The 27,264-nt window shown below is 35.9% G+C and overlaps 1 protein-coding gene across 1 annotated transcript; it reads right to left on the bottom strand.

Moving 5' to 3' along the window:
* Window positions 1-27,173, bottom strand: tpo (thyroid peroxidase). The gene is made up of 17 exons (XM_034921730.2): window positions 27,122-27,173; window positions 24,434-24,534; window positions 23,280-23,373; window positions 22,800-22,969; window positions 20,828-20,960; window positions 20,279-20,408; window positions 19,411-19,617; window positions 18,391-18,906; window positions 17,023-17,281; window positions 16,449-16,619; window positions 13,490-13,727; window positions 12,656-12,864; window positions 12,131-12,301; window positions 9,643-9,774; window positions 2,534-2,633; window positions 763-901; window positions 1-226 (listed from the first exon to the last, which is right to left on the bottom strand). Exons 1-16 carry the CDS (start codon window positions 27,124-27,126, stop codon window positions 763-765), a joined length of 2,775 nt encoding a protein of 924 aa, XP_034777621.2. The 5' UTR covers window positions 27,127-27,173; the 3' UTR covers window positions 1-226.
* Between the last annotated feature and the right edge of the window lie 91 nt (window positions 27,174-27,264).

Raw genomic sequence — 27,264 nt, 5'->3', positions numbered from 1 at the left:
ATCTATATTCACTCTAAAAAGGAACGAATGGATAGAATGCATCTATACTCCTTTTATCACTTGTAGGACATGCATGCAGTCACACATTTTCCTTTTTCATGGAGCTGTAATTACAGTATTTCACCCGACGAGAGATATACTGTTGTATGGGTGCTGACAATGGCCTTCAATTCAAATTCAAATTCCATGCAGAGTAAGGACCATTTCCATAAGGGGTTGCAATCTCCTAAGAAAAAGGAGACACAGACAGATGCAATTAAAAATGTAAAAGTAGTAAAGCAGGAGTAAGATAGCATATAGAACAGTGTACAGGATGTTGTACCATACTAGCTGATACCCAATATAGTTTAATAAGAATAAAGAAACAGTGTAGCTAATCTAAATGTGACATCATTCCATCTGATAAAAACTGATAAACAGAAATGTAAGATATCAGGGTGCACTGTATATTATAGGGAAAGATACGTTTGATTCTCAAAAGGGGTAAAAAAAAAAAAAGTAAGAAAAAAGAAATAGATTACAGTTCAATTATTATTTTGTTACTGATTTAAATCATCAGGTTAAATCATTCATTTTCACAAAACTAGAAATAACTGCTCTGCTTTGTAACATCAATGGATGGATTTCTACTTCAGAAAAGGGGGTTTGATGGCACTTGGAGTAAATGGTTTTGTGAATTTCCCACAAGGTGATTTTAGTTTTTTAAAACATATTTTGCATCTATTTTTTATACAAAAGAGACTTGTTAACAAAGCAACAAACCTATTTTTCTAACTCGAAGGATGGATTTGTTTTCGATACATTTTTATAGAGGTTTTTCAACTGCTTTTCATCAGGCAAAATGTCTTCATCTTTTGGTGCGTTCATTTTATTTGCTGGTATGTTAACTTCATTATTCCTACTAATAGGGAAAAATCAAATAAACAAAATAATGTATACCTGGAAAATGAGGACAAGTACATGAACAGTACATTCATTACTATTTAGTTCATGCAGAGAGTACACATTTTTAATCATACTGTAATTTCTTACATATTCAGTCACAGGAATATGTTCCTGCAGTACATTATCATTTACAAAACAATATAAATGTTAACAAATATGACAAGAATTATTACTTAGCTAACAGTACTGAAACACATGCATTTAAAAACATTGTAAAATGGTGTGTGTTATATTTTGAAAGCAAAGGTAATAAGAAAGGTCATTAAGAAATTTGCGAGCTAGCACACACAAAGGCTTCAACAAAATAAGCCACAGATATTCAAGGTTTGTACTGTATGTTGAAAAAAATCCAGCTTTGGTTTATGTTTTGGTATTGGTATGATTCATGTTTTGCCTTTCACACCTTTTAGGAAATATAGCTAAACATAGTATACAAATATGAGCTGGTGTTGAGGCGTATAGTAGAAAACTACTGTCCCCGAGTGGAAATAGTATCTGATGGGATATATTGCCATGTTTTTCCTTGAAAGGTAAGAGTGGTTGCTACAAGAATAAGTACCGTTGCTATGGAAGAATGAATGTATATGCATCATTGCTATGAATATAGAACTTTTTTTAATGGGCTATAGTGCAAATTATAATCACATTATGGTGTTTTACCGAATCAAAGACATATTTTAAAACCAAGGTTTAATAAATATATAAGACTAGCTGCAAAGAAGGATCAACTTTCTATTGTGACCAACATGATTTCTCTATAAAGCATTACACTTATCATATTAATTAGGTTTGGCTGCTCAGGTTTTGTCCTGCATTCTCAATAATTGAAATGGTTGTCAATTGTGTCATATGAGGCCTGAGAATGGATTGAAGTAAGGTGATATGAACTGGCAAGTTTATTTAAAAATTTAATGTTCTTTTTACATGAAAGGTGCTACAGTATATGAGAAACTTCTTAATGAGTTCTAAACTACATTCCACTAAGATGTATTCACCAATACACATCAAAATATCCTTCTGCAAATAAACTGTTTTCACTAATTGAATATTAACGAGTAAGGGGCGTTTCATGTACCCTTGTGTTTTGATTATACTGATTGACTGTTTTCACAGTCAGTCTGGTAGGACTGGGAGTGAATTAAGGAACTAAGTTTAAATCTGAACTGAAAGGAATTGAAAGAGATACATCTTCATTACTATTTTACTTAAATGGTTGTTACATTTGTTCCAGTGCAGAACCAACACTACCTTAAACTCCTAAAAAATTTAATTGATCAAAGCATAAGGTCTGAGGCAAATTACAAGAACACCTTTCTGGTCAGGTGAGTCCCATTTTTAATCTTGTTAGTTTACTGCATGATAACCCAGTCTATAAGAAACTAAGTCAAGTAGAAAAAGTTTTGGATAGTACCTTCTTCATTGTACTTCAGTTATATAATATGCAGATTTAAACTATGTATTTTTTTTATATATGAAGCTGTAATTTAATAAAATTAACAAATCATTTTTTGCCTCAGTGTTTCCCCAATTATTCACAGAAATTGGTAATTACCTTTTATACTTGTAGTACAAATGTCAAAATACTTACCACTGTCGGACTGCAAACAAAAACAAGGCAGCAAAACAGCCAAGTGCTACAAATGCTAGCACAACTGAAGCCACTGATCCCTTAGGCAGTTTTCCAGAATCTAAAATATATGAACTTGTTATGTAAGTATTCCATAATTTCAATAAAGCAGTTACATTTAACATTATTAAAAAAATATGAACTTGAACTTGAACAGATTTCCAGTGTGCATGTACATTTCTGTTTCTTTCTTTCTTTAAAGTATATTGGGACAGCTATTCAAGACATGTAAGTGTAAGACATCACAAGGGCAGTTGCAGGGATTTTTTCCCCTCATTTCTGACTTGAGAAAAAAGTTATGCCTGCGAGTGAAATCCAAAACAAGAGTTTTTGGGGAAAAAAAACCCTTGCTCATAATTTTTGTCAATTGTTTTTTCCTCAACTTTGGAGGAGGAATTGTAAATAATTATGCATGTCCACCTATAAGTGTGAAATTTAAAAAATACACAATGTCACAATGTTGGGGGAAAATGTGTTGCATGTCTTTGCCTTCGCTTAACTAATTCGCGAAGAAGCTAAAATACTATTTAAATACAATTTCCTCCTATCAAGAGGGAGAGTAAAGCTCACTAAGCTTTGTTTAAATTAACTTTAGTTCTAGTTGTTCAGAGCAGTACGAGAACTGAAAAAAAAACACAAACAGATACTGTAGGCTAAATATACAAAAAATATACTATTTAATTATTAAATACAGTAATCGTATATCCAACTGTGGTGGGACCAGAGTAAGGGCGGATATATAAAAAGTCAGATGAATGAGTCCTGTTTTAAATGCCATTATACACAGCTGTAACAATTACTGTATTCACACACTTATTGTTTTGAGATTCAGCTTTTATTAAGGAGCTCCCCTAAATCCCTTGTTTAGAAAGATACAGGGTACTAATGCTTGTGACAGGGTAGCCATCTGCCGTGTGGGTGTGTGCATTCGCTGCTGAGAGACAGGCAAGAGATCAAGACAGAGGTTGAAGTTGTTATGTCCCGCAGACGAACAGGATTTATTTACATATTGAGTCAACACACTGAACAGCTCACGTGACACTACCAGCAATGGCAGCGCATAGAACACATACAACACAGTATATGAAAACTTAGGATCTACAATATCTGAACTAATCTTTTCTGTTCAATAATAAACTAATGTTGCTGAAGAGGTTGATGCTAGAGCAGATATATGACGGACGGGTACACGACGGATTACTGTATGTATAAAAAAATGGGGACCCTACACTTCTAGGGGGGCCTGGCTCTTGCCATGGCCCTCCCAGTGGAACCAGCCACCGTCCCTTGCCTGACGACTATGACCGAGTCCAGCACCAGCAGAGGACCGGCTCGGGGAATCAGCACACCCCCGAGAACGTGCCCGCAGGGGCTGGCGGGCTCCAACCAACAGCCACCGCCACAAGCCAATGTGACCAGAGACCAGGCCCGAATGATGCCGTTCGGACTGTGCAACGCCCCAGCGATCTTCGAACAGCTCATGGAAAAGGTCTCGTCTACCTTGACATCCTACTGGTGCATAGAGCGTCGTTCCAGACCGCCCTTGACACCCTGCAGAAAGTGCTGCAGCAAGTGGCCACGGCTGGACTTAAACTGCCCCCCGACAAGCGCCATTTCATGCAATTAGAGGCCACATTCTTGGGCCACCAGGTCAGTGGAGAGGGAATAATCACAGAGCTGGACATGGTGACTGCCATTTGGGAGTGGCCCACCTCCATCAACCAGCGTCGACTCTGAGGGTTCCTGGATCTTGTGTCCTATTACCGCCACTTCATCCAGGACTTCGCTAGCACTGCGAAAGGGAGAACCCTTTGAATGGATGGAGGAACATCAGGCAGCTTTTGACACCCTCCAGGAGGCACTGACACAGTTCCTGGTGCTCACCCCCCCAGACCCCAGCCTACCATTCTTCCTGGACAGGGACACCAGCAATTGAGGGATCGGAGCTGTACTGTCCCAACAAGGGCCTGATGGTGAGTGGGTGGTTTCCCACTACAGCCGGTCCCTCAACAAGGCGTAACGGCGGTACTGCGTGACCCGGTGGGTGCTACTAGTGGTGGCTGCAGCGGCCCGGCACTTTCGACACTACCTGTGAGGCCTTCCCTTCACCAAGTTAGTTGCTACTGCAGGTGTTCAGTGATGCAAGAAGTAAGATAATTTCCACCAATAATGAGCTCAGTTTGCAGAATGGAGGGGCCGCCACTACAAGGAAAAATGGGATCGACACTGAAAAACTAGGAATGAAAGGTTGGCAGATCAGGCATGTTTGAGATTTGTGGGTGATGTGCTGGGGGTGGAAAGGGCATATAAGGGAGTGAGGGCATTGGCAGCGAGATCGGGGGATTAGAGAGCTAGTGGATACTTTGTGTGATTTGACTGCAGCTTAGTTGGCGTGGCACTCAGCCGACAGTGTCTGTGTAGCACTATGTTACTCAGCTGTTGCTGTAGTACTCGTTTTAAAGCAGCACACTACTTGCTGAGTATAGAATCCCTGTCTGCAATAACTGCTGAATTTGTGAACCTGCAAAACCTTCCAAAATCAGGCCCTTTGAGCCATTGCCTCACCTCGTAGAGCTGCATCATTTGGGTATAATCTGAGTTACAATTAATTTCCTGTTTATATTAATTGAAATGTATTTATTTCTCCAGCCTTGTGATATTAGCAATTTACCCACAACTCTTGAATTTCAGACTTTTTGAATATATGCAAGATATTCACAATGCAAGAAGAGTGACAGAAAAGTTGCATAAATTCACAAAAACTTTGAATATCTGGCCCAATATTTTTTGTATTGTTAATATGGAAGTGTATTGCTGCCAACTGAAAATTTTTAAAGAGAAAAAGATGATGTATCTACCATACTATTACGTCTTTATAAGATAATATTACGTAAATAAGTGAATTTTATATTTATGTGTTAGTCTCCTATGTCTGAGAATCTGATACAGATGCAGCGATTCTGAAGCACTTTAGTCAAATCCATTCTTTTATCTCTTTCTTCTGAAATAGATCTGTATATAAGCAGATTTGCTTGCCTTGCTCACTCCCTTACTGTATGCACCTATTTGCAAGATTCCCCCCCCGCCCCCCCCCCCCACTTTTTCACTTCAAACCTTGTACTTTTGTCAATTAACATGCACTCTGTACCTTATGTTCCTACTTTACATTTATGTTAAAAATATAATTATTGGTGTTTCCAATAAAATTTTATCTGCATACCAAAAACTGATGGTCCCTTTATAACATTCATAGCAGGTATATCCTCCTGGGTTATAACAGACCTTGGGGTCTATTCAGTCAATTTAGGTGGCGGTTTCAAATACTGCCACTATTCATATAATTAAAATAGGTGTTTTACATACCCTTTTTTGGCACACAAAGCCCAACTTTAAGTGACCCACCACTTTTATGATCAAATAAAAAAAAACACTGTTTTGTTATGTGTACCTCTCTACTGTTGTAGGTGGTAGCATGAACTTGTCTATAGCAGAAAGCAAGTATCTATAGCAACATGGATAACTTTCTCATAAAAGTAGGTTTCACAGAAAGATTTTTGGATGAATGAAATGTGTTTGTCCACAGTAAAGATGTTAGCAGTGAGCATTATTCGCAGGTTCTATCAAATAGAAAACATGAATGTATTCAAAAGATAAGGGCTACAATTCACAGTCAATTACATGTCTCTTTTTTATTCTTTGATTATAGTTAATCACCTTTTAAATATACACTAGAAATAAATATCTAAGGCTGAAGAAGATCACAGAGTCCGCTTGGTTTAATTTGCATACTATTATGGCTTCATTGTAAAGTTGTTCTATCACATACAGGTATGTTGTTTTATTGTTCTGCTCGGTACCCAATTAGTATACACTGCTATTTTTACACTTCCCTTAGCTTTATTATATTTGAAGGACATTCATTTCAATAGATTTTAGCTTAGTCATAATTATATTTTTAATAGGAAAAGCTGAGGAATTGAGTATTATAATAATTAAATGTGAATACTGAGACAAAGAAAACCTTTAGATCATGACAACTAATTAATATTAGAAAGTTACTGCGGTAGAAATTATGGTTTTTATTCAATTTTAAATGAACGTTATCTTCAAAATATATAACTTAATTCCCTTAAGCACAGTATTTAATAATGTTTTGTTGTCAATTTGCTTTCTGTGGTAATAAACAAAATAATAGCAACATCAACTGATGGATAACTAATCTGAAGCAGAAATATTTGTAACAGTCCATTAAATAGTCATGATTATAATCAGGTCAGTTTAGTTTCAGCTACTTAGATTTCTTCACTTGTCATTAATGACATCCACGTGCTTTGACTAACATTTGAAAGGCAAAAGCAGTTTACAAATGAATTCTCCTGCCACTCGCAACAAATAGCAATTTCCACTGCTATTAAGGAGGTTAATGTATCACGAAATGAAAAGAGTCAAATCTGTCATCTAGAAAGATCAGTCCATCTAATAATGGATGCTGTTGACACCAGGGCGGCTGGTTGACAGTGTTCGCTTGCTCACTGAACCCTGAGTCTCTTATTAATGAATTGCGCTTCCCTTCTTCTGGGTGATGTGTGTTTCATTTCCCCCCTCTCACGTGACACTGGCACATCAACAATGCCGTTCATTCCATCTGAAGCTGGGCTGTGCTTGCTCCGAAATGCGAGTGCCCAAATCCGCCTTGCACATGCGCAGTAGCAGCCAGCTGTCAGCCAGGACTGACTATGATTTTCTTAAAAATATCTGGATGGAGCGCAGCTGGTTAGTGGACATGGTGATCAGGCGATCATAGCGCATGTGCCAAGACAATAAAGAATATAAATATGAGCAGCACGCCTTCGTATCTTCTCAGTCTTGTGGAAAGACAGAAGACGTTTAAGCTGTTTAAATATTAAAATACAAAAGTCCAATTATCTTTGTCTAACTTCGTCTAACTTTAAATGAATGTTTATAAATACTTATTTGTTCTTTTCAGAGTTTTAATCTGCCTTTATTTTGCGCAGTCTGTCCCTTTTTCTCCAGAGGCTGGAGGTTTGGTAATTTTCCTTTTTTTTTTGTTAATTTACCGACCACTACTGCCTGTTTGGGGTTATCAGTTATTAAATATACCGTACAGTATATTGAGTTATTTTAATATACTCTTGTTGATAGCCGCGTGAGGCATTATTTTTGTCTAGGTGTTTTTAAATTAAGCTAATCAGTCTTTTATTAGATCTATACAAATTACCAGCTGGTTCCTGAAAAAAATAGAAATAAAAAAATCTACTTCATTGGTAATTACAGTGGGTTTTTTTGTTTGTTTGTTTTGTTTATTTTCCTTTGGCCTTAATTGTGACTTCCATTTAATGTCTTATTTTTCCCTGTTCTTGGTCTTTGAACTTCAGATTGATTTAGATTCAGGGGTAATTTGCTTACGATTGTAAGTCGCCCTGGATAAGGGTGTCTGCTAAGAAATAAATAATAATAATAATAACTTAAATTTAAATAAAAACACATTTACATTTCTGAGTACATTCAGTGTATTTAAATATTTGTCTTATTTCAACATCTCAATATATACAGTATATATATATATATATATATATATATATATATATATATATATATATATATATATATATATATTAATGTATGAAAACCGAACAATTAAATGCTTTAGCCATGGTATCAATTGAAGACATGACATGATGGCTGACATTCCTGACTTTAGTAATAAAGCAAATCGAAAAATTTTCCACGATAAGACATTGTAGAGCAAACTTTTTGTATTGCTTCCAACATGAAACAGATCCACTGGACAGTGCTACTACCACTGAGGTTGGCTCCCTGGACCCACCCCCCGACCACCTTACCTGCATCTCAGGTGTGAACACCCAAAAATGTTGCCTACCAGCCACCACTGGTTGACATACAAGACCTGTTGCTGAAAGACCTTTCTTTTTCACAGATGCCCGACATTATAATGAGATGAATTACGCAACCTGATATCTTTTCACTGAACCAAACCCAAACACATTGAGGTGTATCCATACAGTTGGAATAACATTCTGCTTTTCTCACCATTTTGGTTAATACTGTACACTGCAGGGGTAAGGCTAATCAGAGGCTGCATCTTTCAGGGTACCCTGGTCCTCAGCTAGTATTTATGTATTCCATGAGGGTATTTGATTTGATTTCTACTATAAGATCAAAGCCCTTCAAAAGATAAATTAACTATTCAAAAATATGATAACATGTATCTAATCAGTTACAACAATTATTTAATTATTGATTACACTTGGTAATCAATAGCCATACTAATAACATAAACACACTACTATTATAAATTAACCTCAAATAAATACAGAGTGCAAATTAAAATTGTTTGATAGGAATTTAACCTGTAACTGTCTACAACTAGCTAGAAACTATGTATATTTTAGCTTCATTGAAAGCATGCTCTAATGGACAGCAGTTAAATGAGTTGTTTGAAGGGACACAGGTATCAGAAATACATACTGAGCAAAATAAATTTCTCAATGTACTTTAATGTGACATCGTGGTACTGTACTAGTGTTATCTTGGTAATCACGAGCTTCACAAAATGTATGTTTTTATAAAACTATGCACAAGATTAATTCTCATCAGTTGGCCCCACTCCAGTTGCTGTGTTTCTCAGTTTCTGCCTACTGCAATGTTACTTTTGCCTATTGTTTCGATGACCTTAAATCCCACCACTGTTCCTTACTGTATATCCCACTAAAATGCATTTCCCTACAGGAAAGTAATTTATCAACTTGCCCCCTTCTAATATAGTTGGTATCCCAGTTATGTTATGTTTTTACTTATGTTGTCCTTCTTTAACTTTGAGGGATTGAGACCGTAAAGCAGAATATGGTACGTTAACAAAATTGTTTCTTATTAGTTTTGTGATTTAACAGTTTGTTTTTCATTCAAAAATAAAGTGCTTCCTAGTGAAATGTAAATTAAAGAAATCAATCTAAAAATTAAGGTAAGTTGTGTAAATCATTTTTTACATTGCTCAACTGCTCAAAGCAATGAAAGGATCACTACCTTACCTATACAAGTCCTGCCATCTTCAGCAAGCACATATGGATCTGAGCAGAGACATCGATAGCTGCCATTGGTGTTTTTGCATTTAGCTGACCTGTGACATACAGGTTTTAGCAGATCTTCACACTCATTTATGTCTGCAGTAAAAAAAAAAAATGTAGCAAAACATGCAGCATTTAAAAGGTTATCAATTCACTTCTTTGTTCACTAGAATATTATACATTTTACAGTGGGCACAGATGTCTGTTAGTTAGCAAGTGTGCATCTGTGGAACATATTTGGATTCTATTATAAGTGAAATATACTGTAGTGTTTCATAGAACTAGTCCACATGATTAATTTTAGGGGTAATTGGTTATACTAGCCCCTGTATTTCAGGCAATAGTTTCCAGCCTGATTCGCATGGTATTAAGGCTGGCTCCCGTTTCAGAAAAAAAAGTACAACTGTATTGTATTGATTTACTGTATTCACTTGTATATACTTATTCGTACAACACACTTTTCACATCACTTACGGTATATCAGAACTGTATCACAAGCTAAGCTGTGAGTGTAAGTACATCATTATTATCTTGTAAATAAGTTGCTGAAATGGTAGTCGGATAGCTGAAGTGTAATGTGACAAACTCCTTCAAGCTGGTTATATGGTACCTTATTCAGAACAAGAAAAAATGTGACTTATCAAGTAGCAATTATTAAGTGCTATAAAATATATAAAATATGATAGCTATGTTGCTTGTCAGTCAGTTACCTGATAACCTGTGACAAGGTTTTCTATCAATATAACTAATAAAAATAAATCCATCGAATTACTGCCTCTCTAAGTAACTTACATTCTCCCACAGTTGGCTGCTAAAGGAAGTTAAAACAGTAGCTTACATTTTCAGGCAGGATTTCAACATAAATCAGTTCCACACAGTAGGAAAAACTTCTGGCGGTTTTGGTTGTATACAGTGTTATAAAGCATGGTAAAGCACAGGTAAGCATTGTAAAGCACATACCATTATGGTAAAGCACATTTTAAAACATGGCACACCATGTTTAATTATGGTAAATGCATGCAATTATGGTAAATCATGGAAAACTGCTAAATTACTGTGGACATTTACCGATCAACCATGAAATCAATCATTAACTGGTATTTACATAGGATTATTACTTAATTAACAAAATTTGTCTTTGTAATACAAGGTGCTTGACAACAGTTATTTGATGCACAGTACCAAAATTACAAACTCTGCATGTTGCTCCTCCAGAAATTTTTAATGAATGAATGGTTTTGATTTATCTAGAGACACTCCATATGCCTCCTCACCGTAGTTTTGGCTCAGTACTCTCGAGTTTGTATTTTATAATCAATACATGTGTTTGCAGTCTGTCCCCAGACAGTTCACAGCAGCACGTCCATTTCTCAATCTCACCGAAGGACTTTCTTAAATTCCTGTCACCCCAACACATAAACCCATTATAATTGAAATATGTTGTTGTTACCTAAATAAAAATAGGACCAGAAGTCCCGGTCAGTTTCCCTCAAACAAAGGATCCATCCACCTAAAATAAAGTGTTTGTAGCCCAAAACCCAAGATATTTCAAAGCTTAATTGCTGTATATTGCAGGGTGTATATAGTTAGGCTTTTCTATGCAAAATTAAAACAAACACATGAATGTCACTCTGACCAGTGGACCTATTTTTCTAAAGGACCTCATTTAAAACTTAGTTTACTGAAATGCATTTAATTACTTATATTGAAATTATTATTTAATTAATTAATCATTACAAGTTACAAAATCATTTATTATTATTATTATTATTATTATTATTATTATTATTATTATTATTATTATTATTATTATTATTATTATTATTATTATTATGACATGTTACACAAGGCTTAGTGACGATTTCTTGTGTAAACATGATCTTTTTTCCACCACCTGTACAGGAGAACCTATGGTTATCACTTTGATGAATCCATGTGTATATAAATTTCCTATGTTAAATTACCAGTAGAGTAGTTATTAAAAACAGGGAGAGGGCTGTGCGGTGTACAGAGTATCATACAGTAAGGGGAGCGCAGGTTCGCATCCTGGCTGTGGAAATTTGGAAGTCTTCGCAGGGTAGTCTTCCAGTGGGAGTGTCATATTGGTTGTGGTGGTCCTGCGGGTTAGGGGGGCAAAAACGTCAGGGACTGTTTCTCCTCGTTGTGCTACAGCAGACCTTCTGGTCAGGCACCTGCAGGACTGACTTTTGTCCACCACAGGCCATTAGCTCACTAACATCGGATCTCAAGTTCCTGATGTAAAGAGGCAGTTGGCTTTGTCGTGGGATTGGAGGGAGCCCATTGACCTTCAGTTCTATTGACGGAAGTTGCTGCAGTGAGGGAATGTAATTGGACATTCCAAATTGGGGAGAAAATCGGGGGTAAAATAATGAAGCACTTTGAATAAAAAATAATAATAAAAAAAAAAAAAAACAGATGGGACTGTGCTTACCTTTACATGTTGGTGGATCACTGCTCCAACCGCTATCTGTACATGTCATTTCCTCTGAACCTTTTAGTTTGTAACCAAAATAACAGGAGTACACAACCACTATTTGAGCAGACATTGTACAAAGAACAAAGTTTCCATTTTTTATCCTTGGAGGTGAGTTGCATGTTCCAACTACAAAGAAATTGACAAAAAATAAACCTTTTTAAGATACGGGTGTAAATTGACAAGAAATATCCATGGACAAGTGATTAGTTGTTTAAATTTGATCATAAGTAGTCAGTCCTACGGTATAAAATGTACCTGGTAAATTCAGGTGGGCTTTGGCGTTTGAAACTGACTGCAGTCTTTTAAGAAGTAAAAAAATAATATGATTTGAATAAAGTATTGTATCTTTATGTTGTGAAATAATTAGATTTTTTATCATATTATCTGAATTAAGCACTCAATTAAACTCTGAGTTATAGTTCTCTGCAAAATGTTAAACTTAATATATAAAAAAGTAATTCAAAACATTTTGAACTTTACCACGGTTAGGATTTTCCTGCCAAGCTTCAAGATTTAGCCCCTGTATGTGGTTACAAGACACAAAGTCCTGTGGGTATTGTCCTAGTTTGAAAACATCTGTTTGTACTTCAGTGACTCCGCTGTTGTCGCAGATCACATGGGAAAGAGAATGCTTTGCAAGTTCATTTCTTTGGCTTTCTGTAAATACATTGTCACTTTCCCACCAAAACCTACCAACACAAAAGACAGTTTAATTGAATTGTAATTAAAAAAAAAATAATAATAATTAGGCACACATGCAAGTGGAGCTCATAGATTTTTTTAACTTCATATTTGTAGGCTTATACAAAAATAAATGTAATTTAAGAAAAAAAGAAACATATAAAGTGGTTGTAATTAGAGAAAGTTTGATGATAATCTTTTTTTTTTTTTTTTTTTACTTTACTAGATAAATAAGTCACGGCTTTTTAATAAAGCATAGTCAAAATAGGGTACAATATGACTGCCAAGATTGACTTCTATTCTAATCTTCGTGATTTGGGGTTCTATTCAATTGAGCTAAAAAGTGGAGAACACAAACCATTTAAATGTGTCCTTCCATGTACAGTATTAGTGTTATGAACATGAAACAGCATTGGATGTGTGTTATTAGAAAATATGCAAAAGCACAGTGGTTTTTGGACATTTTATGGACAGTGGTTTTTGATGATTAAAAGACAGGTATTTAAATCCACCGGCCTTTAGATTACTTGAGTTTCATTTTTAAAACTTGCCAAATAAAAAAATATACAATTGAGGATCTTTATTATTATTTATTATCAATGTCTGAAACTGCGGACATACCAATCAACCTACCTGTCACCGTCCCTTAGGTTTTTCATCTGCTTTCCAATTAAACATGCAAATAGTGGTCCAGTTCTAGCCCCAGGAACAGTGTCTTCTACAAGTCCACCCAACCAAACATCAATATTGTTGGGGTGGCTGTATGCATCTATTATCTTTTGAACTAAGTTCAAATCAGTTATTACTGTACTTAGACTTGCTTGAGTTTCCAGTCTGTGAAGTCCACAGAACTCTCTCCAATCATTGTAACCTAATATATATACATATAAACAATAGAAAAGTATATATAAGTAGCAAACACTTTTCAAAATGACACTTATAAAAATGGAAACAAAGCACTAATTTGGTAGATTGTCAGCTTTAGTCATTTGAGATGTAAATTGGTACTTTGTGTAAAATCAAATTATTATGAAGTGGTTCAAATGAAACAGACCACTTTACTACTATTAAAGAAAAGAAAAGTGATACATTATGTATATCTTCCCTTGAATATAGTGCTTCTATCAAATTCATGGGCAACACTTGGGGCCACTCAGTGGTTCATCTAGTAAAAACACATGGGGTGCAGGGCTGGGGTCCCACAGAGAGTGACGCATTCCACTTAGGGAAGAACATTTATCTCACCTCCAGTAGTTTGGTAAAATCCCTTGCTTTGGTTCAAGGAGTAAAAAGAGGCGAATGGCTTTATTCAATGTTGGGATCATGACTGCTTGTATGGGTATGGTGAAAGTAGTGATTATGGACTATCTGGCCGCTGGTCCCGCCTTTTAAGTGGAGAAGAAGAAGCCACCGCCCTCTGAAAGAGGAACTGATCTGGTGATGCCAGGTCAGCAGGGTGGACCGTGACAAAGCCACATCCGTCCCCCCCATCAAGGGGACTGCTTGCATTAAGGTGGAAGTTGAGGAGGTGGAGGGTAGGATTACAACTGGGATTGCGACAGCAACGCCCAGGTGAGTTTACCTGAGATTTAAATAGCATACGAGGAAGTGATCTAATGAGAGAGCAATTATTCAATAAACCTAATGAGAGAGCAGTCATTCAACAATCTCTCCCCCGAATATCAGCCTCAGCTTCTAAAAGCAAGAATAGAGGTCAACTGTGGAACTTCGTTGAGGCAGCAAAAAATATTTTATGCGCTTTTTAAAGTGGGTAGAAAAACATGGTATAATGAATCAAATCAAAACAATAAAGAAATTAAGTAATTATTTTGTGTTTTTAGAATAATTGGTGAATGGTGTAATCACTTTCACATAGGAGACACTGAGATCTGGAACTAAAGCAGGTCCTTAGAACTCTCTGTACTGTACCAGAAGTGTCTGCAAGCAACAACAAATGGCTGTCTCCTATGGGTCATGTGATTATATGATTCAAACCATGAACAAATGAACAGAATGATTTAATAATCACAAGTTAAAAACCAAGATATAGACAAGAATTGTAGACTGCACAGCAGGAACATTTTAAGTATTCATAAAAAAAGACAACCACTCCATATATTTGAGGAGCATTTAGATACTGGAAATACTTTAAAAACCTTTCTAAACCATTTTTTCCTGAAAAATAGTTAATATCACTTTAAAGATTTGCCGAACAACATATGTATTGAGTTTGTTATTGTTGTTGTCAGAGTTAAAACAAAAAACAGCTCAATGCTTCACAGGCATTAGACTAAAACTTTTTTAGAAGACTATATTGCACTGTCTGTGACGCTAGGCCTAATTAAAGAGTTTAGGATCACAATAGAATACAATTATTCATATATTAGAAAAATGTAGCAATAATAGCCCTTTCATGCAATGTGACCTCATATGGTGATAGATTAAAAAAAAAAAAAATTCTAGTCTTTATATGAGGACATATGGAAGACGCAAATGCATGATGACCTCATACTGTATGAAGATGCCATTATTCCCATATAGAGCAATAAACTCTTTCACCTTTGCATGTATAGACATTATCTTTCGGGCACCCTCTGCTGCAGCAAACCACAACTCAACTCCCCCTATTTATTTGAACAATGTCGCATGATTCACGCAATGTATAATGCTAGAGATCTAAGAAGACGCAACAAATATTTAAATTAGTATATTGCTACTCTCTTCATTAACATATTTTCTCTTAGTACATACAACAAAATGTTTACTTTGCTGTGTTGCAGTGAAAAAGCAAATTGTGGTTTGTTTGTGCTGCGACTGGACCATTTTTAAAAAATTGTTTATTTACTCAGGGTCACTCAATGAGTCAGTGGCTAAGCTGTGAGTTGAACTGGGGAACTCCTGGTAGCACGTCCTTTTCTTTAACCACCTGACCACACAGCCCATCTTAGTACACCTACCTCATAGTATGTTACTTTAGCTAAGCTTCCAGAATAGAAATTAATTACGTTATTAATTGTATTATTCTGTTAGAGAAGTTCCACATACATACAATGTTATGTATATTTTTTGATAGATATCTATGCAATTACTAAATTAAGGAACACAAAAGCAAGTACAACTTCTGCTTTATTAAAAAAAAAAAAAAAAATCTTTATAGTTATGCTTTTCCCCTGAAATTCCTTTTTTTTTGGACCCCTGGCAACCAACCATTGTACATTTGTTCTGTTTTTTTTTCTTTGTCTCACGTTATTCAATGTAAATATTTTGTTGTGTTAATAAAGCATTTAAAACATTGTAAAAATAAATAAATAAGTGAAATGCCCAATTTTACATTTTATAAAAATATATTGGGCTCTATTCACAAGCTTTATCACTGTTATTTAAAGACTGAATAAAGACTGTGTACCGAAAAAAGGTCCAGGTATATGATGTGGTATCTACAAAAAGGTTCAAGGCCATGTGTCTTGCATCAAACTGTGGAGCCCTTTTTCTAAATTTACCGCTTTGTATTGTTTGCAAATGTGAAAAAATACTCAAAGAAAAGGAACTCAAATGCATTCCTCAGCATATTATGAAAATGATTGAAACAAACCTGGTAGGCCATGATCACGCCCACGTTGCAGGTTCAGAGAAGCCAAGTCCAGTGCTCCAGGGTTGGACAATACAAAGAGTTTCTCAGTCAGCTCTTTACTCATTATGTGGTCTGGTGTTAGCAATGTTGCTGGTTTTGATAAAAGCCCTCTGATTACTGGATCCAGTCCACCTAGAATCAACAAATCATATAAACAAGACTGGACCCAGACGTGATATGCTGGATTTTGCAATTTTGAAATAGCATTCTGAATCAAGCACTGTACATCCGCTTCGACAGTGTCGAGATCCGCAATGACATCTGAATGCTTTAACAGTGACTTTTTGGTTCTAAATGCTATTACCTAAGGTGGGATGTGGGAGTTACCTTTCGATTTTCTGTAAGTTAATATACACATTGACCTAATTATAGCAGTGCCCAAGGCAAGAAAGCCTGTTATTAATTACATTAAATGTATAACAAAATAATATAATTTCATACAGATTAAAACCAAGATGTAACAGTATGATATCAATGGGAGAATTATCTTAAAACACATTAGTAGTAGTAGACTTGTTAAGAGCATGAAGTGTACCTTCTTTAATAAGCCTCCAGGGACTGAAAAATGCCTCGTGCAGACTTAAAGATGATAAATTCTTATGTTCCTGAAACTTATGATGCAGTCTTTGTAATACTGGTGGAATAGTTGCATGGCCAAAGCGAAAGGCTGCAGTTGAAAACACGTTGGAAACTGTAGGATTTATTGAGGGGTCATATCCTCCATAAGGACCTATGTAGTGATGAAAAGCACTGATCCCAATGATTTTGGGGACATAATCCCTCATTGTAATAATCTAAAAGAATAAGAGATAAAAAAAATAGTTATTTTTCATATTGGTAATGAATATGAATGTATTGCATATTAAAATTCCACAGACATGTGGACTGAAAAATGTTTCAAATAAATGACAGTAAATTAAAGGTATGGCTTTAAAATGTAAAACTTCATCAGGTAGACTAAAACAGAAAGTGATACAAAGTATGCAACAAGGTTATCATATTGTTCCATTCTGGTGTTATAAATCTAAGATCTGCTTGCATGTGGATTCTACTATGTTCTAATTGTGGTATTGTTTACAATGTGTATTGTAAGTTGATGATGACAGCAGTTTATTGATCTCATAACGTTTTGTGAAACTGTAAAACATGACAAAAATCCACAATAAATCAACTCTGCTTCATTAAACATACAAAAATAATACCAGTAATTATTTAAGAGCAAAATGAATGATGCTCCCTACATTCCAAAAACTAAAATACAATACATTTTTAACTGGTACAGTATTTAAACATAGAGTGAAACAATACCATTAATGCTAGGATGAAAGAAGATCCATTATGTCTATAACAGGGGTTAGAACTACACATAGATGACCCTGTGATGAATGAGGTAAATTGAAAATACAGAAACTTGACTAATGTAGCACACCCACCACATTTCCTCTGGCAGCTACACAAAATAGTTTCATAAATCTTACCTGATGTGCACTTCCTTTCACTATATAGGTCACAAATGTGCAGTTTTAATAGAAATATATTATAGTATACATGATTTTTTTTTAAATGACATCTGGTACTGTACTACATTAAATAAATGCTTCCAAGCTATGCAGTCAGATAGTGTTGCACTTCCTTGGGTATTCCCACCAGAAGGTAACATTTTCCCCACCCCATCCATTGACCCCAACTACTGAGATGAAAGTGTTACATGTTTCCTGAAAATAAGGCTGGAAACTGATAACTGTATTTAACAGTGAAAAGGATGGAAGCTATCAGCCCAAAGAAGACAACATTTGTCACATAAATTGAACAAAACAAAACATTTAACCAATTATGATTTCCGCTAGGTACTGTTCTTGTCAAAGTTCAGGTACAGTAAGGTTAAACTGGCTATACCACTAACCTGATGCAAAGCACCGACAATTTTGCGGGCCTCCTGGTACGCTGTCTCTGCACTCCAGTGGGTGTTTAGTTTCTTCAGAGTCCTAGCAATCCGATTATGTTCTCGGACCCACAGCGTATGCAGGGCAGACAGTGAAATGACTTCATTAGATCTACTATCCCCCGCCAGGAAACATTCAATTCTAACCCCATCTGGATCCCCCAGATCTTGAGCACATGGCGAAGGTACCTGGGCAACAAAAGGTAAGAACTCACGTCCATTGTCTGAAAACCTTGTGTTAACATTAAGAAGACCCTCTTCACTTGTAAGGTTTCGAAGCTCATTTTCCAATGCTGGGGTGCTTCCGTACACTGTAGAGCCATCGATGAAGGATGTTAATGCATTAATCTGCTGTCTCTGATTTGATACTGTCAGAGTTTCAAAGAGGACTGCTTGCTCACCGGTACCACAGGCAGGAGATGAACGATAAAAGGGCAAGCAGTCTTTCTTTGTGGAAAATGTGTCATTTGGTGGAATCTGTATATAAGAACACATGCATATTTTAATTTACTGTTCTGAAACAAAGACACACTTCTTAAATGCATTTATATGCATAATGCATAATTACAAGATTTGTTCAAGAGAAACATGTAAAACCTAACATGGTCGAGATCCCAAATCCCTCCTAAAACTCCATACCTTTCCCACACCTAAATGGTCCACCGAAGTACTTGGCTGCAGGGTGCATCTATAAAGTTTTAAGTACAAGTAGCAAGAATCTAGGGACTTGATCGCTAATCAGATACAATTATACAAATGGAAAGAGAGAATGAATGACACCATATACTATATTAGTTTTGTTCTTTAACTGCCCATTCTCCATCACTGAATCAATTTTCACAGAACATACATATATTCAATGTATAAAGGTAAATGTCTTCCAGGATAAATGAGACGGTGAAACATTCCTTTTATCCTGGCTGACAAACAAATATAGCTACATTTTGTATGTTGAACATCTAGATTTATCGTGCTGGATACCTTTATTGGAAAGCAGGGATTTAAGTTTTCACAGGTATGCCGACAGTCCAGTCCTCCCTTGAAAGTAGCTTTGCTTGTACTCTGAGGAGTGAATGAAATATCATGGTCTATGTACTGGCCCCACTCAACAATGGTACGTGTATAGGCGTTGTCATCTGAAGTAGTGTTGTCAGATGCCCGGAAAATTTTGTTGCTTATTTCCCGTACCTGTTACAACATTCATTCAGAAACAGCATTGGTTAATCTTAAAGTCAGAGCACAGCTATGATCACATGATTTTTGTCTAATTTACTTTACTAGAATTAGATGATCATTACCAATATTAATTAATATCCAATTTTCTTCATTTTTTTGTATACATAAAACACTGATGACAGAGGCTGAATAAATACAAGCAACAAGCCATGAACCGTGGCAGCGTCTGGTCCAAAATGAATCCTCATCCCTTTTGACTTTATTTATTGTTTGTACTCTGCATCCACATCAACTTGATTCAAGGATGTCAACTCTCTTGGGGAATTAATTAACAACTTCTGCAGTTTTCTGTTTTGCTGGAATTCTTAAAACTACTTAATTTAATAAGGCCTATTTTTTGGTAAAAACAAAACTTCATTGTATTATTTAGTATTATTAACCCCTTATGTTCTCCATATAGCAAATACTGTGAGGTCAACATTAGTAAAAACCCAACTGTGTCACCTGAGGCCCATTTCTATTTTACAAATAGAGTGAAACAATATAAAAAATATTATGACAAATGTATAACCCTTTACTTATTAAAAATATTTGTTACTGGTCAAAATATTTGAAGTGCAGGGTGATCCTTACTTTCTGGTATTACTGTTAGTACTTTTCACTGGATACTTACAGGAGGCAGTTCAACGCCATTGTAAAGATGCCCCGGATTCCAGCTTTTAGGTTGGCTGTAGCCATCTTCATATTGTGCTGGCAGCCATCTGGCCAAGGCAGAGTTTGAAGCTCCCCATCTATGGTTATTTCTAAAGAAAACTTGCTTAAGTACTGTATTGTTTTTATTAATTTGTTGGTATACTAATAATATTTGATTTAGATCATAAACTATATACAAACATATACACATGTACAGTATATACAAAATTCCCCAATTGGAAATACAGTTCAGTATATTGTTTATGTTTAGTGCACATATTTAACAATAAAACACTACTTTCTGAACTAAACACAATTACTAGGGTATTTCCTTTACTGCCCTACATAGACATGCAATGGTAAGTAACTTTCTAATGTGCTAAATTGACTAACACTGTTACATATAATTGCTGGATTCACTGATGGCCAGGGGCAGACCTTATTAATATTGAGCCATTCTGCCACCTAAGTTCCATGAGCAGCCAGAGTGAAAAAGAAAAGGCACACTTAATTTTAGATGAATATTAACCTGTTGTTGCAGGCTCCTGTGATAGTTCTGTACTTGCTGGCTAAACAATGTTTAGGGCATATTGGAGGCTGCAAGTGAGAAAGACATCCGGACATGTCGGCAATCATTTTTAGTTCATCTGTTGATAGGAGATCTATAAAAAAAAAGTTTTGTCTATAATATACAGTCACGAAAATAAAGTTATATTTAGTTATTTATCACTTCTATATCAGCATATTGTTTATGTCTGCATCTTTTAATTTGAAAATCAAACTTATTTTTGGTTTTCTTTTGTTAAAATGCAAGTATGGATAAGCATTGAGGGGCTGATGTAAGGATAGGCATAGTGCAAACAGTTGCGGGTGCAAAATCCAAATTGCCTAGCGGCCAGGCAGTTATTTTGCACTATGGCCTATGTAAGTTTAAGAACAATGCAAATTACTCAAAATGTACAAATAATGAGCTGCAATCATGATAATGAGGGTCGCAAGAAGCGTCGCCTGTGCATCTGGCTATTTTGCAGCCACACTTACAGCCCAGAGGGGAGGTGAGTTAGGAGTACAGAGAGCTGTATGAGATTTGTGGAGCACGAAAATCAAACCAAACAAAATAAATATGTCAGAGGAAGGGCAGCAAAATCCTCGTGCACAGAAAAGAAAATAAACGTTTTCTGAGGAGGAGCTGAGAGTCCTTACAGCTGACTTCACTCAGCATGAAACTGAGTTATTTGGAAAAGCCTCAGCCAACATCAGTTATGCTACCAAAGAGGCCATATGGTCCTCTATAGTGGAGAAAGTCAATGCTGTCGGTGTTACCAGGAGGATAGTCAACCAGGTGATGAAAAGTTTAAATTCAGCTATTACATTTGGGATGACCTGCAGAGTGAGACGATAATGCCTTACCACCGCATCCTCCAGCATCCCAAACAAAGTCAGTTTGATTATGCAGGGTCTGCTCCGTCTTGCCTTTATCCTCTGAAGGTTTCCCTGCTTGTCCTCAACATGAGCCGAGCATCACCACATCAGGAAGTGCAGCCATCCTGAAGCCAATGACAGGTCTCTGAAGGTGTGTGGTTTTATGCAGCTCTTAATTACTCGCTTCTACAATGGTTTGCACCTTGTACGGTTTTTGGAGGGTCAGCAATTGCCCAAGTGCAAGGCAAAATCCTTACATCTCATCATAATGTTTGCGCCCGCTTAGCATTCCAGATCCTCATCCTATTTTCTTCATTTGAATACATTTCAATATCATTTAAATGGATTAATGATGTCAAAGTGCTAATTTGATAGCGGGTGCAGAACGGCTGGTGAAAATCATTATTTACATGTGCCGCTGAAGTCCTACTTTATAGCCACTGAACGCGGTTTGCACGTGCAAAACGCAAATTATGGCCGCAATATGGGTGTTTTGCAGCTGCAAATTACTTTGCACATATCCTTACATCAGACCCTTAATCCCTTTTGTAGTCTCACATTTTACACATGGAACTGTTCATAACACATTTTTCCCAGATTAGGCATATGATTAAACATTAATACACCACCTTAATTAAAAAAAAAAATATTAACTATATGTGAGTCCTCCACGATATAGAAATGTTTATATTATAAGTATAACGCAGTAGTCTGTACGGTGCTCTGACTTTCAGCCACACAACACTCGCTTGCAGGTGGCAAACAATCCTGTCTTGAGTCAGTTCCGCCTGTCCTAGTGTTTCTAAAGTGAATGTTAATTTCAATATTATTTTATTTGTAAACAGTTTGGTTAACCAGGAAACGATGTTCTGCAACGCCAAAATGTTTACAAATACATAGGACCACAGCAAAGGTACAGTGGAAGCACTGTTTCAAATGGATTTCTTTAGTGTGGAGTGATGAGTTAAGTTTATGTGATGAGAAAGCAGCCGATGTTCACCCAGAGATTAATCTACCCCTTCTAGAAAGAGTGCTCCCTCAAACCACGTGGTTGCCTACATGTAGTTAGATATCATTACCTGTGGCATTAATTGACCTTTTATGTTTCTGATGTATTCTTTCCTTCACTATTTGTAAAGTTGTTTCCCATATTTCAGCCGCCCTTGATATCTCTTGACTCTCTGGTTCAGCTCTCTTGAGAAAAGATAACATCTGTATAGGGGATGACAGTGTGTCCATGATACGATTTCTGAAAATCAAGTCAAACCAAAAATGATTTTCCATCACTTATTATATGTACAGGCGGAAAAAAGATAGCAAAGAGCAGCAATAGAAGAGGTGCAACACAGAAATCAATTCTGAATGTTGAATCTATTCTGAATGTTGAATTACATTTCTTAAATACCCCCAATAATTATTGAATTAATAAATCGAAAAGGTGTATCCAGAATAAATCATTACTTAAATGTTGAAATGTAAAAATTAATTTAGTTTTTCTATATAAGATGTATCCTATTTTTTACAGTAATTATTTTCAACATTTTCTTTTGTGGTACTACCTTTTCATAGTGTAGGCTATAGCTCTGTCAACCATATGAAGACCCTCTTGGAAAGAGGAGGAGATAAGTGCATCTCCAATCTTTTTCAAACGTCCTTTAAAAAACAAGGAAAAAAAGCATCGAAAACAACACTGAATTGCTTTGCGTGAGTGTGAATTTATAAGGCGCTTGTCATGCTAAATCTTACTTATTAGCTGTTGAAGTATATATTGTACTGCAAACCTCCCCCCCCCCACCCCACCCTTTTTCAGATTTTAGCATGGAATAAAATAATCTACCTCTGATGCATACTGTTGTAGTCTGGTTATTATTTAGGAAGCAAATATGTTAATATAATAAGATAATTCAAATGGTCTAACCCTATCCCTAGCCCTCACCCAGTGAACAATGAACCCCATGGGGTTGTATTTCTATGAAGACCCTAAACTATTGGGGTTAAACTTTGGCTTGGGTTCTTAACATACAATCAGCTACATTTGCTTGTTATCCTCAAACTGGAGTATTATGAAAGCGATTTTAAATCAGATATTTTCTTATATCTATCAGCATCAAATTAAGATCAAGTCGATTTCAGATAGGACTCCCTCAGCCCCAGTTAGGATTTCGGGCTTGCGGAACTTGATCTCTCCAACTCTCGCTGATGGGGGAAGTTATCTAATGAGCATCCAATGCACTGGAGTCAGGTTTTAAATCGCTCACTGAAGAAAAAATATATACAGGTGATCTTTGACTTTTGCGTAATATCTGGTTGCAAATAGGATTGTAGACTTCTGAAGAAATCGGCAGAAGCCACAGTTATTGGAATGAGATTAGATTGAGTTTTACGGACTCGTTTCATGGAGCAGATTGAAATTAGGTGGCATTAGGGTCTATAGGAAAATGTATCCAGGGCACAAGTTAACGATTTCAGTGAAGTCCACAAAACATGGCTTTACTACTGTATTTTAAGATTAGAAGTAGGGAAGCTGATCTATTAAGTGAATCAACACCACATAATGTTTTTATATAGACACGATATATACTTTTGGTGTTCTGACCTCATAAGATTTATTAGACAAGGCTTAAATATGTTTTTATTTTCACTTTGACTCAGAGGAAGCACAGATTTGTTCCCTGTAGTAAATTTTATTTACAAGAAAAAAAAAGTCACCTACCATTTAGAATGTCCTCAGTATTATAATTGAATAAAAACAAGACCACACTGCAGGATAAAAATGCAGCAATTCCCAGGCCAGAGTGTATCCTCATGACAGAACTGTAGAATGAGTGAAATTTTATTAAATATACTGTAACTTAAAAATAAATGAAGGGAATTATTATTAGTGTATATTTTACTGTCATACATATACAGTGCAAACAATACAGCATACTGTAAGTGTGCCTGATACAAAAGGACTATATCAAAGTCAATATTAAAGGACATTAGGAACTTACAAGCTGTTTGTAGCAGCATAAGGTATTATTGCTATTATGAACAAAGTATAAATTATTTGAGTGCAGCTTCAAATTACGTTTTTTTTGTTTTTTTTTGCTTTTCCCTAATGTTTGGAATTACTCAAACACGGTGTTAATTTTTTTTTTTTTTGATAAATCTGAAATAAAGTGTTTTCACCTGAGTTTAGGAGCAGTGCTTTAGTGCTCATTGACTGCCATAGATACAGTATGTGTAACACAGGCCACTTTGGATCTGGTATCTTTCTGTTTTTCTGGCAATACACTGCTGTACTAAATGGTGCTGGGACTCACTAATATAACAGGGATTTAGCTGATCTAGCCTTACTACATGTCAGACAACTAGAACTGAAGAGTTGCTGAACTCATGTCAAAGCACCTTAACAAAAACAGAAATAACTGAACACAATATTTCAGTCTTTGCAAAAAGAACCACTCAGAATTATTGCAAATTTCATACATAATGGATCTTTAAAAATTATTTAAATCTGAAGCTACTTACTCTAAGACCAGAAAATGATAAAAGTGTCACCGCCTTGCAAATGTCTTAACAATAATCGATTCTTCTGAAGAAATTATTTTAGAAGGAATATAGCATACCCTTGTCCAGCCAGCAGTAGCCACACAGTATACACAGCACTGCCTGTCACAAATTCAGTACATTAAACCATTTACTAAGGTTAAAACTGATGTTTAAGCCTTCTGTAGGATGAGGGAAAACACATACAGAAAACAAGCCTATTTTCTGTTTTTGGTTCATTAATTTGAAGGTTTATACTGTTCAAACTAGACTGCATTTACACTTAATTGAAAATCTAGAAAATCCTCTTAAGATGTGTAAAATATTTTGAAGCGTATCCTGGGAGGTATGCAACTCAACACCAATAAGCAGAATATATAATATTACAATTTCAATTGTTCATTGACAAACACTCTGGCAGTATAAATGTGGGTCAAACATGAATGTCTTGTTAAATTCCCTGAGGTTGGTGGATGATGAGATCTAAGGAAGTTAAAGTAAAGTAAGGACTGTTTTAAATAAATCTCGTAATGAAGAACAAGGAATCTTACATAAAATGCATGCTACATTTGTGCAAACGATTATGATCATGTAAGTTTACCAGAGTATATCACATTTGTTCTATGTGGGATTACTGATGCATTTCTTACAGCCACTATGGGACAGTTTAATAGTTACTGTACTGTACCAGCTATACTCACAGTGGACATTAGGAACAAGAACAGGACATTAGGAACAAGAGTACATCAGTTAAGGTAACTGTGACATAGCATACCCATACAAAGTCGCTCTTTAAGATGTAGTTCAATTAAAAAACAAAAGAATTGGGGAAAACGACATTAGTAACAACAAAATTGTTGGGGCCACATGGTGATACTATAATGACATTTATTCCCCAAATATTTTCAAACTGTTCTGTTACAAAAGTCACTGAAACTGTTCAGCAAAGTAGGTCACACATTTGTAGTCTAGTTAAAGTGGCTGCTACTGACAAACTAATGGGATTTCCCAACTTTGGCATAAGAGCAAGTGTACAGTTTTAACAGAGATACACTTAGGGCCTACAAGGGCCTGTGGTCCATATTATGAGGACCAATGTTCTTGGTTGTACACAGCATGGGGAATTGTAGAGCAAATCACCTTTGTAACATAACTGGAACAAGCCCTTCTGGAGGAATAGTCTCAGATACCAGAAACCATGCAACATAAAACATGATCTGTTTTTGCATGCAGATATGTTTCATTTTTGTAGTCTGTGCAGTGTATATCTTATCATTTTAATAATTTATCAAAGTTAGTGACTTTGTAGAACCAGACATCTAGAAGAACATACACATCCACAAAGGAAACCAGATTTTAAATTCAGAATACTTAGTGTACATTACTGTGTTTTCAGATCACATTCAGAATATTATGGTATATTCCACTTGAATTATTCAGATATATTTTTATTAGAATATGTAAACCATAAATGTTACATAGTCCAAAAGTTGACTCATGATCACGTTTCAATTATATTCAGTATGTCTGCCTACACATTGTACAGTGTGACCATTAACCTTTAACATGACAGTCTGATGATAATGTAACCTCCATACATGAGCAATACACCTTAAAGTGATTGTACATTATAACAGCTGCAATCTTTATCACGTAAAGTACTTTTTCGGAAGTAGCACTGAAACAAATGTAATTGAATATCTTGGCTATCTTGGATGAGTCTTTCGAAACAACTATACTTTTCAAACTTATGAATAATGCTTTATATTCAAGATACCTGCAACTACAACAGCACAGCCAGAACATAAATGAAGCTAAATGCAAAGCATACTGTTTTTTTATATACAGTAAAATAGCTGGAAGCCCTTACCTCATGTGGTGCTCTTCAATTATTCTGAGATGTCCGTTTTTCACAGTATATAGTTCACCTGTGAGCTTTTAGACTAATGTGTTCATGTCTCTAGTATTGCACTTAACACATGCTTCATGCCCCTGTGCTCCTGCCGCACTTAA

The sequence above is a fragment of the Acipenser ruthenus genome, chromosome 6, assembly GCF_902713425.1.
Source record: "Acipenser ruthenus chromosome 6, fAciRut3.2 maternal haplotype, whole genome shotgun sequence".
In the NCBI taxonomy this organism is placed as follows: Eukaryota; Metazoa; Chordata; class Actinopteri; order Acipenseriformes; family Acipenseridae; genus Acipenser; species Acipenser ruthenus.
The sequence above is the reverse complement of the archived record's forward strand: the minus strand, read 5'-3'. Positions and strand labels throughout refer to the sequence as shown.

Bases quoted from the DNA above. Each gene is read 5' to 3' on its own strand.
- tpo (XM_034921730.2), bottom strand. The intron at 22,970-23,279 runs GTAGTACCACAA...CTTGATTTTCAG, and splicing joins ATAGCCTACACTATGAAAAG to AAATCGTATCATGGACACAC. The intron at 18,907-19,410 runs GTATCCAGCACG...TCTTATATACAG, and splicing joins ATCCCTGCTTTCCAATAAAG to ATTCCACCAAATGACACATT.